This window comes from Pangasianodon hypophthalmus, chromosome 6 (genome assembly GCF_027358585.1).
Source record: "Pangasianodon hypophthalmus isolate fPanHyp1 chromosome 6, fPanHyp1.pri, whole genome shotgun sequence".
Taxonomy (NCBI): Eukaryota; Metazoa; Chordata; class Actinopteri; order Siluriformes; family Pangasiidae; genus Pangasianodon; species Pangasianodon hypophthalmus.
Genome location: NC_069715.1, coordinates 6,754,925 through 6,769,960, shown reverse-complemented (window position 1 = coordinate 6,769,960; position 15,036 = coordinate 6,754,925). Strand labels below are relative to the sequence as shown.

The window sequence follows — 15,036 nt, the reverse complement described above, 5'->3', positions numbered from 1 at the left end:
TATCTATGGCTCTAATAAATAGCCAGATTATTACTGTGCACATTTACATAATGAGTCTAATATTTGAACAGCTTGATCATGTTCATAATCTAAATCTGTACTGAGGGAATGTGTGGAATTTATGCTACATGCAATAAGGTCCCTGGCTGTAAAACATCTGAAAACCCCAGGTTTAGACATTATGAATTACTAAAATGCCACAATGTAATTGTGCGCTAAAAAAAAAAAAAAAGAAAATGTTCAGAAAATCACAGATTCTCGATCATGGATTTATTGTTTCTATTTCTGGTCTTTTTTATTTTGTGAAATGGCTGTGGAATCAAGGAATTATTTACACATATACATTTGAATGAGGAAGGATGATTAGTGGTTAGAAATAATGCTTTCATTCACATGCGTTTGTTAGAAAAATGAACCTTTTAACGTATACTCAACCTTACCTTTCACAACTTTTCATACAAAATGAATTGGGAATTTGCAAGCATAACATGTAAGACAAATAATGAATAAACAATGAAACATTTAAAGGTTAAAACTCTTAAAACATGCCATTTAATAGTCCTTGATGTCCTTGAGACACTTAATGTCAGAACACTGAACAATGAATGACTGTAAACAGAAATTAATAAAAAAAAAAAAAATAGGGAGACTTGAAATTAAATATTTTAATCTAAAGTGCAATACAGGTTAATGTTTTTAAAGCATGTGATTTATAAACAAAAAGAGCTGCAACTGCTATATAAAATGTGTAATAATGTAATAATAGGTAATGCATCATAGAAAAGATCACAAGTTCAGCAAATATCGGAATTCAAATGAAAATATCATAGTTACAATGAAGTCTTCTTGTGGAAATTTGCAGCATAATGTTCATACATGATAGCTTCATTGTTGTGGCTAAATGACTATCTGGCTAGCACTGTTTGCTAAAGGTGTATTTAATAGAGTCTCCTTTTTTTCCCAAAAACTAAAGAATGATTAGAAGGATAGTAACCAGCAAAATTCCTTTATAATCACAGTATTCATTCTTATAGCACAGAACATGGTCAGAACATGGTGATTAAATTTCTATACCAGCAGCTCTGACAGCTGTAATTCAAATCACAGGTTTATATTAATGCACTCATTCTAATATGTCAACGTTTCTACAGTAAAAACTTACACAGGTCAGATGCTCAGCATAACCTTAGACTAATAATATCTGACTATTTCTGACCCTTCATTTGCAGGGTCAGTGTCAAGTGAATATTGTAAATACAACGCAGCTAAATCAAGCAGAAAGAAAGTTCTCTCATGAAATATTGATCCTCATCAATTGCTCACAGAGTTAGACAGAGTAATCAGTCGGCTTTTTCTTGTTTTCAAATCTGCTCCAATGAAAGCATTGATTGTCAGAGTTAACAAGATCTAGAGGCTTAAGATTGTATTGGAGCTTTTGAAATAAACTTTTCCCTTTCCTTCGCTGAGCAGCACAGTTGCTGCCAGGACTCTGTGTGCTTCCACCTAGCAGAACAGCTTTAATGAAAAAGAGAGATGGAGAAAAAAAACGATGGTGGAGACAAGAAAGGGATCTCACCTGATGTCAGAGATTTCCAGAAGGCTGTAAACATGATTTCCTTACACACACATGGATTTTAGGATTTAGCATTATAAATATGTAATATATTCCAATTGTGAGAAGGCCTTGCGATAACAACCCTAAAAAAAAACTAACAAAAAAAAAACATGCTTGCTACTTCTTGCATGGTTTCCTCCATAGTAGCCTGCCCTGTAATAAAGAAATGCAGATACAGGAAAAAAGAAACACCTTCATGAAATATTTAGTGTGTGAAACGCTGCTTGTTAGCAAGCCATGCATAGCAGAGATGAACAACTTCCTTATAAGAGGTTACTAAGTGATGACTGGAATGTTTATTGAAAAGCAGAATTTTCTTAGACTGTGATTTATATATATATATATATATATATATATATATATATATATATATATATATATATATATCAAGTCTGCCCTTTTTCACACTAATAAGGTGTGGCTGTGGTGAAGCCCAGTTGGCTCACTGCTTAGTGCCACACCTTACTATCTGCTTTGTTTGTCAGTCTATTCAATGATTTTGATGGGAGTTCATTTAAACTCGCTCTTTTGAAACTCAAAATGCAAACAAATACAGCCACTCCCTCATGTTCCCTCATGTAAAGCCACATCCCCAAAATACATGTTGCCTCAGCTAGGTCAAGTGAATGCTTATGTAGGAAGGGGAACGTTCTGACTTGACAGGCAACAGGATGTAATGACCCAACAGGATGTAATGGTTTGCCCTTCTCTATATAGAAAATTGGAGGATGATCCACATTATAATCAATCGCTGGCCTCACCTGGAGCTGGGAGTTCTACAATTCATACAAAAAAAAAAAAAAACAGTGTGAGTGATAGAGCCCTATGATTCACAGCTGCACTATTATATTGATTGGATGATTTTGTCTTTACGGTAGTTTTGTTCCTTATATTCTTTATTTAACAGAGCTAACTTGGAGTAAAATAAAACCCAAAATGTTCTCTTGACATGTCTGTATCTCTTATTTGTTGCTTCCCTTGAACCTAGGCCATAACAATATACAGGTGGGTAGACATGCATCATTAAGTAAGTAAGTAAGTAAGTAAGTAAGTAAGTGCATGTATGTAAAAGTAAGTTAGTAAGGAAAGAAGGATGAAAAGAAGGAAGGATGTGTAAATATGTAAGTAAGTGTAGGTAAATAAGTAAAGGCTCAAGAAAAAATAAAATTAAGTAAGTGTAAGTAAGTAAATAAATATAAAGAAGCAATGAGTAAGTATGTCTAAGAAAGAAAGTAACTATGTAAGTAAATAAGTATGTAATTAACTAAAAATTAAGTAAGTCTAAGCAGGCAAAGAAGTAAGTAAATATAAAATTAAGTATGTATAAATAAGTAATGTTAAGAAAGTGTAAGTGTAAGCAAGTAAGTGTATAAGTAAGTAAATAAGTAAGTGTAAGTCTACGTAAGTAAGCATGTAAGTCAGTAAATAAGTAAGTAAATACGTGTAAGTATGTAAGTAAGTGTAAGTGTAAGTAAGTGTAAGTATGTAAGTAAGTATACGTAAGCAAATGAGTGTAAGTATGTGAATAAGTGTAAGCAAATAAGTAAGTGTAAATGAGTCAATGTCTAAGAAAGAAAGTAACTATGTAAGTAAATAAGTATGTAATTAACTAAAAATTAAGTAAGTCTAAGCAGGCAAAGAAGTAAGTAAATATAAAATTAAGTATGTATAAGTAAGTAATGTTAAGAAAGTGTAAGTGTAAGCAAGTAAGTGTATAAGTAAGTAAATAAGTAAGTGTAAGTCTACGTAAGTAAGCATGTAAGTGAGTAAATAAGTAAGTAAATACGTGTAAGTATGTAAGTAAGTGTAAGTAAGTGTAAGTATGTAAGTATGTAAGTATGTGTAAGTAAGTGTAAGTATGTAAGTAAGTGTAAGTCTGTAAGTAAGTGTAAGTATGTAAGTCTGTAAGTAAGTGTAAGTCTGTAAGTAAGTGTAAGTAAGTGTAAGTATGTAAGTAAGTGTCAGTATGTAAGTCTGTAAGTAAGTGTAAGTAAGTGTAAGTATGTAAGTATGTAAGTAAGTGTAAGTCTGTAAGTAAGTGTAAGTAAGTGTAAGTATGTAAGTATGTAAGTAAGTGTAAGTCTGTAAGTAAGTGTAAGTATGCAAGTAAGTGTAAGTATGTAAGTATGTAAGTAAGTGTAAGTATGTAAGTAAGTGTAAGTAAGTGTAAGTATGTAAGTAAGTGTAAGTAAGTGTAAGTATGTAAGTAAGTGTAAGTAAGTGTAAGTAAGTGTAAGTATGTAAGTAAGTATACGTAAGCAAATGAGTGTAAGTATGTGAATAAGTGTAAGCAAATAAGTAAGTGTAAATGAGTCAAAGTAAGTATGTGTGTAAGTAAATAATCATAAGTAAGTAAGTAAGTAAGTAAGTAAATAAGTATGTAAGTTACTAAGTAAGCAAGTAAATAAATGTAAATTAATTAGCGTAAATGAGTCAAAGTAAATATGTGTGCAAGTAAATAAACATAAGTTATAAATAAGCAAGTGTAAGTAAGCATGTATATATGTATGTAAGTTAGTAAGTAAGCAAGAAAATAAATGTAAATAAAGAAGTAAATATAAACAAGTAAAGAAGTAAGTAAATATAAAATTAAGTAAGAGTAAGTGAGTAACTATCTAAGAAATTACACCCTCACACACACACACATACACACACACACACACACACACACAAAGCAATATGCATTCAAAGCTTCTGAAGAGCTACTGAATATACACATGCTTTTTATTTTAAAGGGGATGGAGGATGTGTGATGTCACAGCCACTTTTCAGGTTTTATTAATGCGTGAGAAACAGTCAGGAGTAACTGGGTAGAGAATCTAAAGGGTCAAAAAAGCAATATTTGTAGCAATCATATCCACAATATAAGAAGCGGCCTGTCTATTTAGAGCTTTAAAACTAACAATAAACACTCTAAACTGAATCCTAAACTGAACTGAAAGCCAGTGAATGAAATCTATACCCAGGGTAATACGATCCTTTTTCTTTTTTTCTTTTTTTCACCTGACAGTAGTCAAGCAGCAGACAAGAGAACAATGACTGATCCAAGCACATAATGTTTTACAGTAATCCGGACTGGATGAATAGAGTTTAAGCTCATTTCAGATGACATCCATTCCAATTAACTGAGGCTTTTTAAGTGCACTTTAATTTGGTCTGTCTGTTGTTCACTGTAGGTTGTAGATTACTGCAGTCCTTTTCATCATTCATAAGCCATTAGTTAACATTGCTTTGGCATTCCTGCAGTGTATTTAATGATGCACATTTTGACAATGGTCCAGTACGAGGTTATGACCAGAGCTGGTGAAAAAAAAAAAAAAATTACAAAAAAAAAAGTGAATGCAAAAAATTAAAATGCAGACTACACTGAATGATAACATGTAATGTACATGTACATGTAATGAATTGGAATGTAGCAAGTAATGGCTGTAAAGTCTGTAAAGTCAACAAACAAACAAACAAACAAACATCCCAATTTTATTTAGATACTAAGTCATAATTTCTGTTTTTTTTTTTTTCAGGATTACCCCAAGGTTTGCACAACCTTAGCATTTTTACATTCTTGCTTTAGTCTGACTGCTACTTCTTTGTTTTCTTCTTCTCTTTCACTCTTTTTCTCCCTTCCTCTCCGCTGCCTCTCTCTCTCTCTCTCTCTCTCTCCAGCTTGGAAGCCGCAGCCCGAAAAGATTAGCTCTGCTGTCCCAGCCTTTCATCACAACACACACTGGCTCCGCCCATGGGAGGAGTTTCAGAGTAAACCCCGCCCCGTCTCCCACAGATAGCGAGAGAGAGAGAGAAAGGGAGGGAGAGCGGGACAGAGACAGGCAGAGAGAGAGAGAGGTGCTCGGTGAGCGCGAGCGCAGACAGAGACCGGCCGCACATCAACAGGAGACTCAGACAGTGCGCACACACACTTCTACACACACACACGCACACACACACATATACGCGCGCGGGCTAGAAATAAGCATCAGAGCACTCAAGAAGAAGAAGACAGAAACTCATTTCTTCCCACAGAGGATTCAGCAAGAAGCGCACCCTGGCACGAGCGGCGAGAAGTTCCCGGCTGTCTGTCACTGCGCCCCAGAGCCTCAGAGGTCACCGACACCTGCTCGTGCCCAGCGCTTCCGAGATGATGGTGCTGATCCTGCTGCTCTTCTGCCTCCCGGTTCACGGTAAGCGCACCGGCTCGGGCTGATTTCAGCGCTGTCCCGCGCGCCTCTGCCCGGGAGCGCGCGCCGAACCCAGGCACTGAACGACTTGCTCCTAACGGATGTGTGGCTGTTTGACTTGCTGTGATTTATTCGCTTACACAAACACTCCTTGTGCATGATTACAGAGTTTTCTATTAATTATCATGCATTGTCTTCAGGACTGTTCTCTCTCCCTCTCTCTCTCTCTCTCTCTCTCTCTCTACACACACACACACACACACACACACACGGATATGGGATAGAGTTTGCAAAACAGAGCATAGACTCTTTATTTATAGCCCAGATTCCAGTTCGGATTGAATGGCTGGCTTTTTTATTGGCTTGTTTTCATTCTCACGTGCATGATCCTCACTTATCCTGGCTGCCATGTACAAGGAAAAAGCTTTGATTGTTGGTGTGTGCATGTGCGCATCTATAAGAAAGTTCCCCACTAACACATGCACACATTAAGAGTGTTTCACAACTCATTCATTCATATTCATGATGCTGTTCATGACCAGTGTTGTGTTTTGGTGCTGAATGTGCCCAACTCTTCACCACAGCTTACACACTGTTCCTTCTCTGACCGGAGCTCCACAGTAGACCTCAGCTGGAAGATGTCTGTGTTTTCGTCTGCGTTCCTCCTTTCGCCATCAGGTGGTTTTATGTGACACGGATTCCCCTTAAACCTCAGGGTCATTCCCCAGGGGACGTGACTGACCAGAGCGGTCTGAAGGCTCAGGGATCCACTGGTGACTGTTTTAATTTGCGATATTATTCACAATACGACTTGCAGCTAATCCTGAAGAGTCTCAGAAGGCAAAACGACATCTTCTCTATAACATGACTGACCAGCAGATTGACACTTTAATTCTAGCCGAATAGAGTCCTGACAGCTCTAGACAGAGACATGTGACTTTCAGATCTTGCTTGCTCACTGTCTTCTTCTCTTTACGCCGTCTGTGCCTTCTGCTTGGATCTGAGAAGCTGCAATTTTTACACGGCATGCAACAAACGGAGCCAAACAGGCACCCTGGCGTGAATTTAATGATTTCCTTGTTTCATGATTTCTCAGCCAGTACACTACCTTTCATGTAGACTCACTCATACAAACTGAGATAACACAATTATTAGTTACAGACATCATTGCAAATTGTTGATTCGTTTGTTTGTATCAGACTGGAGTCAAGTGCCAAAGCATAATTATAAATTATTGACTAAGCTATTCATATTTTATATTTTTATATATAAAAAAGTTCCTTCACACATGTATAATCCCAACATGCTGCCAGATTCACCTTTATTTTTTTTTGGGTGAGGGGTTTAATTTTGGTATATTTATTCATTTTGTTTATTTATTAGGTTGTTTATCAGAGGTAATGCACAGTTTGATTCTTCTAGATTTTTATAACTGTGTCTTTTTGCACATCTATAATCTCGACAGATGCTAGGGGATAATTTTGGTGATATTTATTCACTTGTTTATTTATCTATTTATTTATCTATTTATTTATTTATCAGAAAGGGCAGATCGAGATGAGGAGAAGAGCTGGAAGTTTGATTGCATTTCTTGTTGATTTTGTTACTGTGTACTTTTGCACATCTATAATCTCGACAGGCTGCCAGGTTTATGATCGGGGTTAATTGTAGGATGTTTATTCACGCTTATTTATTTATCGCGAGAGGGCATCGAGGTGATGAGAAGAGCTCGAAGTTTTCTCATGATTCTTATTGATTTTAAAACTACGTACTTCTGCACTTTCCCTAGTCTCAGGAGTCTAACAGGTTTTTAATTTGAGTTTGTTTATTTATTTATTTATTTATTTATTTACTTATTTATCCCAAGTGGACCAAGGTTATGAGAAGAGCTCGAAGTTTGCTCATGATTGAGAATTTTAAAGTTGTGTACTTTTGCCCATGTATAATCTTGACAGACTGCCAGGCTTATGCTTGGGCTTAATTTCCAGAAAATTCAGAAAGGAGCAGATCGAGATGATGAATCGAGCTCGAAGTATGAGTGCATTTTTTGTTCATTTATTACTGTGTGCTTTTGTGCTTCTCTATCATCTCAACAGTCTGCCAGGTTTATCATTGGGGTTCATTTTTGGAGATTTATTTATGCTAGGTGATGATATGCTAGGTGATGGTAATTTATCACTATTTATTCTAGCTCAACTCTACTCTCAGCATGGTGTAAGGTTTGAATGTTAGGATATTTATTTGCTTTCTGACATAAGCAGATTGGGGTGATATAAGAGCCCGGAGATCAGAATGTGTCATTGTTGTTACTGTGTGTGGAAGTGATTACTAGCGACATTTCCTATTGATTAATTGCCTCGACAGGGCTGAATCTCTCCAGCCGAATCTCTCTAGTCAGCTGAACTAATGATTAATCGGAAAGGAGTAGAGCTCTGGCTGTTAATTGTACCAAGAAAGATGACAGCCAATATCGAACGAGGCTTTCTACATACACTTTGTCAATTTTTTAAAATTTTTTTATGAAAGTTCGCTAGATGCTTGATTCTTGGTCCCTGTCATGATCAGCTCCCGATGTAGGCTTTCCTCTCTGATTTTAAGATTGATGGAGCCTAATGGGACATGCTCGGCTTTGCCATTCAGCCCTGTGTGTTATTTTACAGTGTAGAAGGTAAACGCCAGATAATGACCCGCATCTGAATGGTCTCGATTCCCCAGGTGGATACACTCCTCACAGCTGAACAGAGTTTTACAAATTATTGCTTTCATTTAAGGAGGCAATCAGCATCAGCAGGAAGGAAAGGAGGAAAGAGTGAGAATAATGGCAGGATTATGTAAGTGTATGTGTGTGTGGGCGTGTTTTATATGTTGATGAGACCAAATGTCTCCACAATGGTAGGAATATCTATCAAGTAGAGCTTATGGGGTCATTTGCAAAATGGCAGCTTTGTAAAGAGAGGCAAAATGTTTCCTTTTGTTTACTGAGGTGATGGTTAGGGTCAGATGGAAGTGTGTGTGTGTGTGTGTGAGAGAGAGAGAGAGAGAGAGAGAGAGAGAGAGAGAGATTCCAGTAGCTAGTATAGAAGTGCAGAAAAGTCTGTGTTGAGTTTTTCATCAAGTGCTCAAAAGTGCTTATATAGGGCACTTCTCTTTCACACACACACACACACACACACACACACACACACACCTGGTGGCGAGGAGTGACTGATGGTGAGCAGCGGGCCAGAAGCTCGCCGGATTGCTGAAGCACCGCAGGCGAGCCGTCTGTCCAAGGTCTCTCTCTTTTCTAGCGTCTCTGATTCATCCTCTTTTTTATGTTTGCACAGCATTCCCTTCATTCCTGCTTTTCTCTACCTTTTTATTCCCCTCTTCTTACGTAGTCTTGTTTCTCATTCTACAGGATAGAGGTCAAGGTCTCTCTCTCTCTCTTTGTCTCTCTCTCTCTCTGTCTCTCTCTCTCACACACACAAACACACACACGCACAAACACACACATGCACACACTTTGCTTTTCTTGCTGTGCATTCTCTCAAAGCAGACAAGTGTGAGTTGTCTCTCCACCAGGGGCAGTGCTGCACACATCTACCATCTCCCTCTCTCTGTCTCCTGCTCTCTCGCATTCTCTAGCTCTCATTCTCTCTCTGTCTGTCTGTCTGTCTGTCTTTCTCTCCCATTCCCAGTCTCTCTCTACCATTCTATCTCTCTCTAATTCTCTTTCTCTTTCTCCCACATTCTCTCTCTCTCTCTCTCTCTCTCTCTCACTGTTTTGATCTGTCTCACTTTTTCATTCTTCCTATCCCCCCTCTCATTCTCTCCTGAGTCTCATTCTTCATGTTTCTCATTCTTTTTCTTTTTCTCTTTCATTCTCTCTTTCTCTTTTTTCTCTCTGCCTGTCTCATTCTGTTTCTCGCTGCCTCTCGCTAGTTCTTTCTCCCTCTTGCTCTTTCTCTCTCTCTCTCTCTCCTGTCCACTCTCTTATTCTTTCTCTCTTTCTCTTTTTTTTTTAAAATTCAAATTCAAATGTTGCTTTATTGGCATGACAAATATTAACATTTGTATCGCCAAAGCTTGGATACACATCAGAAAAATAACAGCAGAAATAAATAAAGAGATACAAATATACATACATTCAAAAACAGATGAAACACTAGTGATGAACTCCTAAAACACTGACAATAAAACAGAATGTAAAACAGTATTAGGTGTGTGTGTGTGTGTGTGTGTGTGTGTGGGTGCGTGTATGTCTCTCTCTCTCTCTCTCTCGCTCGCTCGCTCGCTCGCTCTCTTCTCTCACAGTGTAGCTTTAATTATCTTTGTGTCTGACACGGTGGCACAGGAACACACTGCTCAAGCCACCGGCCCCATTGTGTGATTAAACTAAATATTAGCATAGAGAATTCTTTTACTTACTCTTTAAATAGTGCATTTTTTTATACCACAGACACACACATAATGAAGTATTTGTGGTATCAGTGGTTCTGTGCTGTGCTGATGTCATAGGGAGACACTGTTATTGCTAGCACAGTTACAATGGCGTTTAATGAGAGAAAAAAAAAAGCAAACTCAGAAATGAAGGATAAAGGGCAGGTTTTGCTATTAGCTCTTAAAAACAAAAGCTTCTTTTCTCACTCACTAATTTTAGTATTATATTAAGGAGAAATCTAACATAGGAGTAGTCGAGACAACAAACCTTAGACTCATTGTTACAGAATGCAGTGCAGCTATATGACGCAGTTGCTCTGATTTACAGCAGAGATTCGGCTCAGCTAGTTAGTGATCTACTGTTGACAGTGGTATTAGCGTGAATTTTAAAGCGTTGGAAGCTGATCTGTCTGAGAAAAACATACAGAAGAGTAGATGAGAGAGCTGGACAGACTAAAGCACTAAAGTGCCGCTGCATCACTCTTTGTAGGTAGAGATGAAGCAAGGGCTAAATCCCTCAGCAGGTTGTTGAGTGGCTCATTGTAGATTTTTCCTTTAAGCATCTTTGTCATTGTCATTTTCAAATGAACGATGTGGACATAGTGACACTTCAGCAAAAAAACGTCAATTTGACCACTGATCCATTTGAGAAACACAGTTTCCTGGTATAAATGCTGAAAAAAAACATTCCTAATGACATATTTGAAGCTAGTGGGAGGAGATGAGATGGGATGGGATTTTTTTTTAAATGTGATGTCCAAACAGCTCTGTTAACTTCTTCATGTGGATGTGTCTCTCCACTCCCTCGAAACATTTGGTGATTTGGTGCTAATTCTCTTTCTCTTGGGCTCTCTTTCATTCTCACCCCTGCCTGCCCACTCTTTCTCAGTCTCTCATTCGTTCTTTTCCACCTTTTTCCATTTGTGAACCTTCCGACTGCTTAGCTGCAGTCTGAATAGCCCACAACAGCTGGGTAATTAAAATGTCACTCAGTCACATTGTGCACACACCGAAAGCGGAAGCTTCAAACGTCTCAATATTGTCAGTCTTTCTTGAATGGCACAATGCGATTTCTCCCCTCGTCTGCTTGTTGTCGTAACTTAGCAAATAATTATTTGCAACTTCTTAACTCTTTTCCAACAGAATTGTATGAATATGGCACATGATAATCCATAATCCAATTCCTTCTCCGTAATTTGTATCGGATTACTGTATATTCTGCATGATAATGCATCATTTCAAGCCTGTTCATGTGGAATCTGGGTGAGATGGGCAGGATTGTCGGCTTTATCCGGATTGATGCCCATTATCCCAGATTACACGTCTGCTGGGTGCAAAGTTAAGTAATTCAACCAGATGCTGTCGTGGTCATGGGGTCATCATAGCAACCCTGTTTACTTCCTTCTGCTTCTTTCAGGCCGGATGGAGATAAAGTGGTGGGGTAGCGACAGACTGATATGGCGAGAACGATGGCCATCTCAGGACACAGCCAGGATTTTGGGACAGATTAAGACAGGGATTAATGGCTTCCAAATTGCAGCCTAATGCACAAGTATTGAGAGGGAGATGTTTTTTTTTTCTTTTTTACAGGACAGCCAAATGGCTAACCATACCAACAAATAAATCCAATGTGCTCCTTGCACAACACATGCAACAAAGATTATAAAGTAAAAAAAAAAAAAATCCATATCATTTTAGTGAAATATACAGTATGTATGGTTGAAGTATCAAAGTATGTTATTAAGTCCAAAGAACCTAATTTTGGCCAAAATCCAGTTGGCTGGTTGTTAGAATTCTGCCACAGTGACATTTGACACACGTTTAAAGTCATAATCTACACAGTGTTAATGATTGTGTGACCTGTAGATTTGTTTGTGTGGTAATGATACTCATTACACCGACACAAGTAACCAGAATAAACACAACTATGCTGTGTATTTGTCATCTTATTTTATATCACGTCCCATTTTAAAGTGAGTTGCGCTGTAATTACAGCTGGCCCAGCTTCAACTGTCCAAACGATCCATGTTTTCTTGATAAAAATGAAACCTAGTGCTGCTTTATTTTCCGCTTACAGAACAGAAATGTCTCAGAAGAGGTATCGCTTGGATGGAAAGAATCTTCTAATATGCTTATGCTATGCACATGTGCCACTTGTGTATGATGTCTAGTGTGAATTCGAGGTAAAGCTCCATAGTCTCATAGTAATTTTCTCAGCAGAGCTCCCAGCATAAAAACTGCAAAATAATCAGTTTGGATATTGTAGTCTGAGCAGTCGAGACATTATTGCAGGGCGTAAATCACCCACCGCTGCATGGCGAGCTGACTATAATGTTGTGTGTCCTCTGTAAAGCGGTGGTAAATGGGCTGACAGGATTGCTGAGATATATTTCATGCGTCAGGACTGTGAGACGTTGAGGAATTGGGTTGCCAATCCGATAAGGACCAGAGAAGGTTTTACTGGAAGTTTCTGAGACACCCAGAAAATTACACCTTACTTTTGTTCTCTCTCTATTTATTTCCTTGCCTCTCACTCTCTCGCTGCATTCCTTCACCTGGTTGCTTTTCATCCTGTGAGTTTCAGAAAGGTTGGAGACTGAAGTATGGATAAATTGCTCAGTACAGGACAGTTAGCTGTTTATAAGTGTGGGTTTTGGACTGAAATTGGCTGCATAACCTTGCAACACCAATTACAGTACAGAACATAGCTAAATTTAAAAATGCTAATCATGTTTTTAAGTTAGATTTAACTTTTATGTATCTTTTCTAACTTTAAACATCTACTGTCTAATAGGTACTACTTCTAAATCTAAACTAAACTAAAGATCTAAATTTTTACTTCAGAATGCTAAACTCCAAAATGCTAAAATATATCTAATATCTACCGTCACTGTGGCCTGAACCTTAAATGATGAAGCAGCTAACATCTGACTTTAGCCCAAACCCAATATTAAAATAGCCCTAATATCTAACTTCATCCCAAATTCTGAAATCTGACTTTAGTCCAGAGTATGCAATGCTAAAATACATCGAATATCTAACTTCAGCTTGATCTCTGAATGATAAAACAGCTAACATGTAACTCTAGCCCAAACCTTTTAGCTAATCTTGCTGTAACATACAGGATAGGTTTAGTCTAAACTCTGAATGTGAAAATAGTTCTAACTTTAGTCCAAAGCCAATATTAAAATACAATTATATCTAACTTCATCCCAAGTTTAGAAATCTGAACTTAGTTCAGGCTTTGAAAAGCTAAAATAGTTCTAACTTTAGCCCAAACTCTTGCTAAAAATCTCTGTCATGCTAATCTCACGCTAACATAAACGATAGCTAATGTTAGTCTAAACTCTGTGAAAAAGCTAACTTCAGCCTAAATCTAATATTGAAATAGCTTTAATATCTAAGTTAATCGGAGCTCTGACTTCAGTCCAGACTTTGAAATGATAAAATAGTTCTAACATCTAACTTTATGCTGAATGCTGAATAATAATTTAAAAAAATACATTTAACCTAAACCCAAACTCTTTAGCTAAAATTAGATTTAAAAAAACACCTCATGTTTTGCTAAAATATATCTAACATACAAGGCAACATTAGTCTAAACTCGAAAGTTAAAATAACTTTATGTCAAAACCCCAATATTTAAATAACATTCATGTCTAAGTCCAAATGAAAACAGCTAACATTTAATTTACCCAAACTCTTTAGATAAAAAGAATATGTAAAGGTCCAATCTCTGAATGTGAAAATCGCTGTAATTTCCCAAACCCAAAATTAAACCCAGTGTATGTCAGAAATCTGACTTGAGTCCAGACTCTGAAATGTGAAAATCAGTTAAACGTCTAACTTTAGCCCAAACTCTTGCTAAACATAGCTAAAAATCTCTGCCGTGCTAATTTAGCTCTAACACCCAGGATAACTCTCAACACACTGACAGATTAAAAGAGCTCTAAACTATGAATTTAGTCTCAACTTTGGATGTACGTTTACATCTGACTTCATCCTGAGCTCTGATTTCTAGCTAACATTTCACCACAGGATCCTACAGTAGCTCTAAAACCTCACATTTCCCCTGAATGCTCTGAAGCTAACATGCTGTCATTCCCAGTCATTGTGGGTTTGTTAGCAAGCGAGCTAGTGGATGTAGTGTTAGGCTATATGTTCAATAATCAGAATCCAAGCAAAGCCCTGGTTCTCTGCTATGCTAGCTCAGCTAATTAGCTGAGGGAAGGTGGGATTACTCTGCAGACAGAGTCAGATATACAAGTGCCCTCTCTCTTGCTCTACCGCTCTCTTTTCTGGCTAAGTGCCAGGTTTCGGCAGTTTCATTTGGGTGTCTGTTGAAGGAAGCGGAGGAGCGTTTGACACCAGGCAGTGAAGCTCATGTCAGATGAAGCGCAGTATGTGGAAAAATGGTCTTGATTCCCTGACGGTCTCTGACGGCTCATTGAGGAGCACCTGGATTATCCTGGATTATCACACCCACCCACCCACACACACACACACACACACACACACACACACACACACACATTTTATAACAACAGCCTACCAGAGCAGCTGCTCTGAATTAACTTCTTTGCCTGTAGATGGAGAAACTGAGGTAGTGTTTATTAATGAAAACATCTTGCTCGGTTTCATATCCAGTTGTGGAAATTAGAGCTGCACTGCAATGCCACTACTGTATCTGTTTAGTGCTATAAATATCAGTATCTATATCTGTATCCGGATTTAAACTTGAAGTGACATTGACTAAAACACTGGAAAACATTGGGACTCAGAGGTAGAAATGGCAGCACTGTCTGCATGGTGTGTGAATTCTGCCTT

At 37.7% G+C, this 15,036-nt stretch overlaps 1 protein-coding gene across 7 annotated transcripts in view; it reads left to right on the top strand.

Annotated features, from left to right (window-relative positions):
• The first annotated feature begins 5,432 nt into the window (after nt 1–5,432).
• kirrel3b (kirre like nephrin family adhesion molecule 3b) overlaps nt 5,433–15,036 on the top strand; it is a 200,831-nt gene continuing 191,227 nt past the window's right edge. For all 7 annotated transcript variants that reach the window (XM_053235210.1, XM_053235207.1, XM_026927410.3 and 4 more), the window contains exon 1: nt 5,433–5,790. In XM_053235210.1, the coding sequence (XP_053091185.1) occupies nt 5,748–5,790 (43 nt within the window). In that variant the 5' untranslated portion in view covers nt 5,433–5,747. The remainder of the gene's footprint in view (nt 5,791–15,036) is intronic.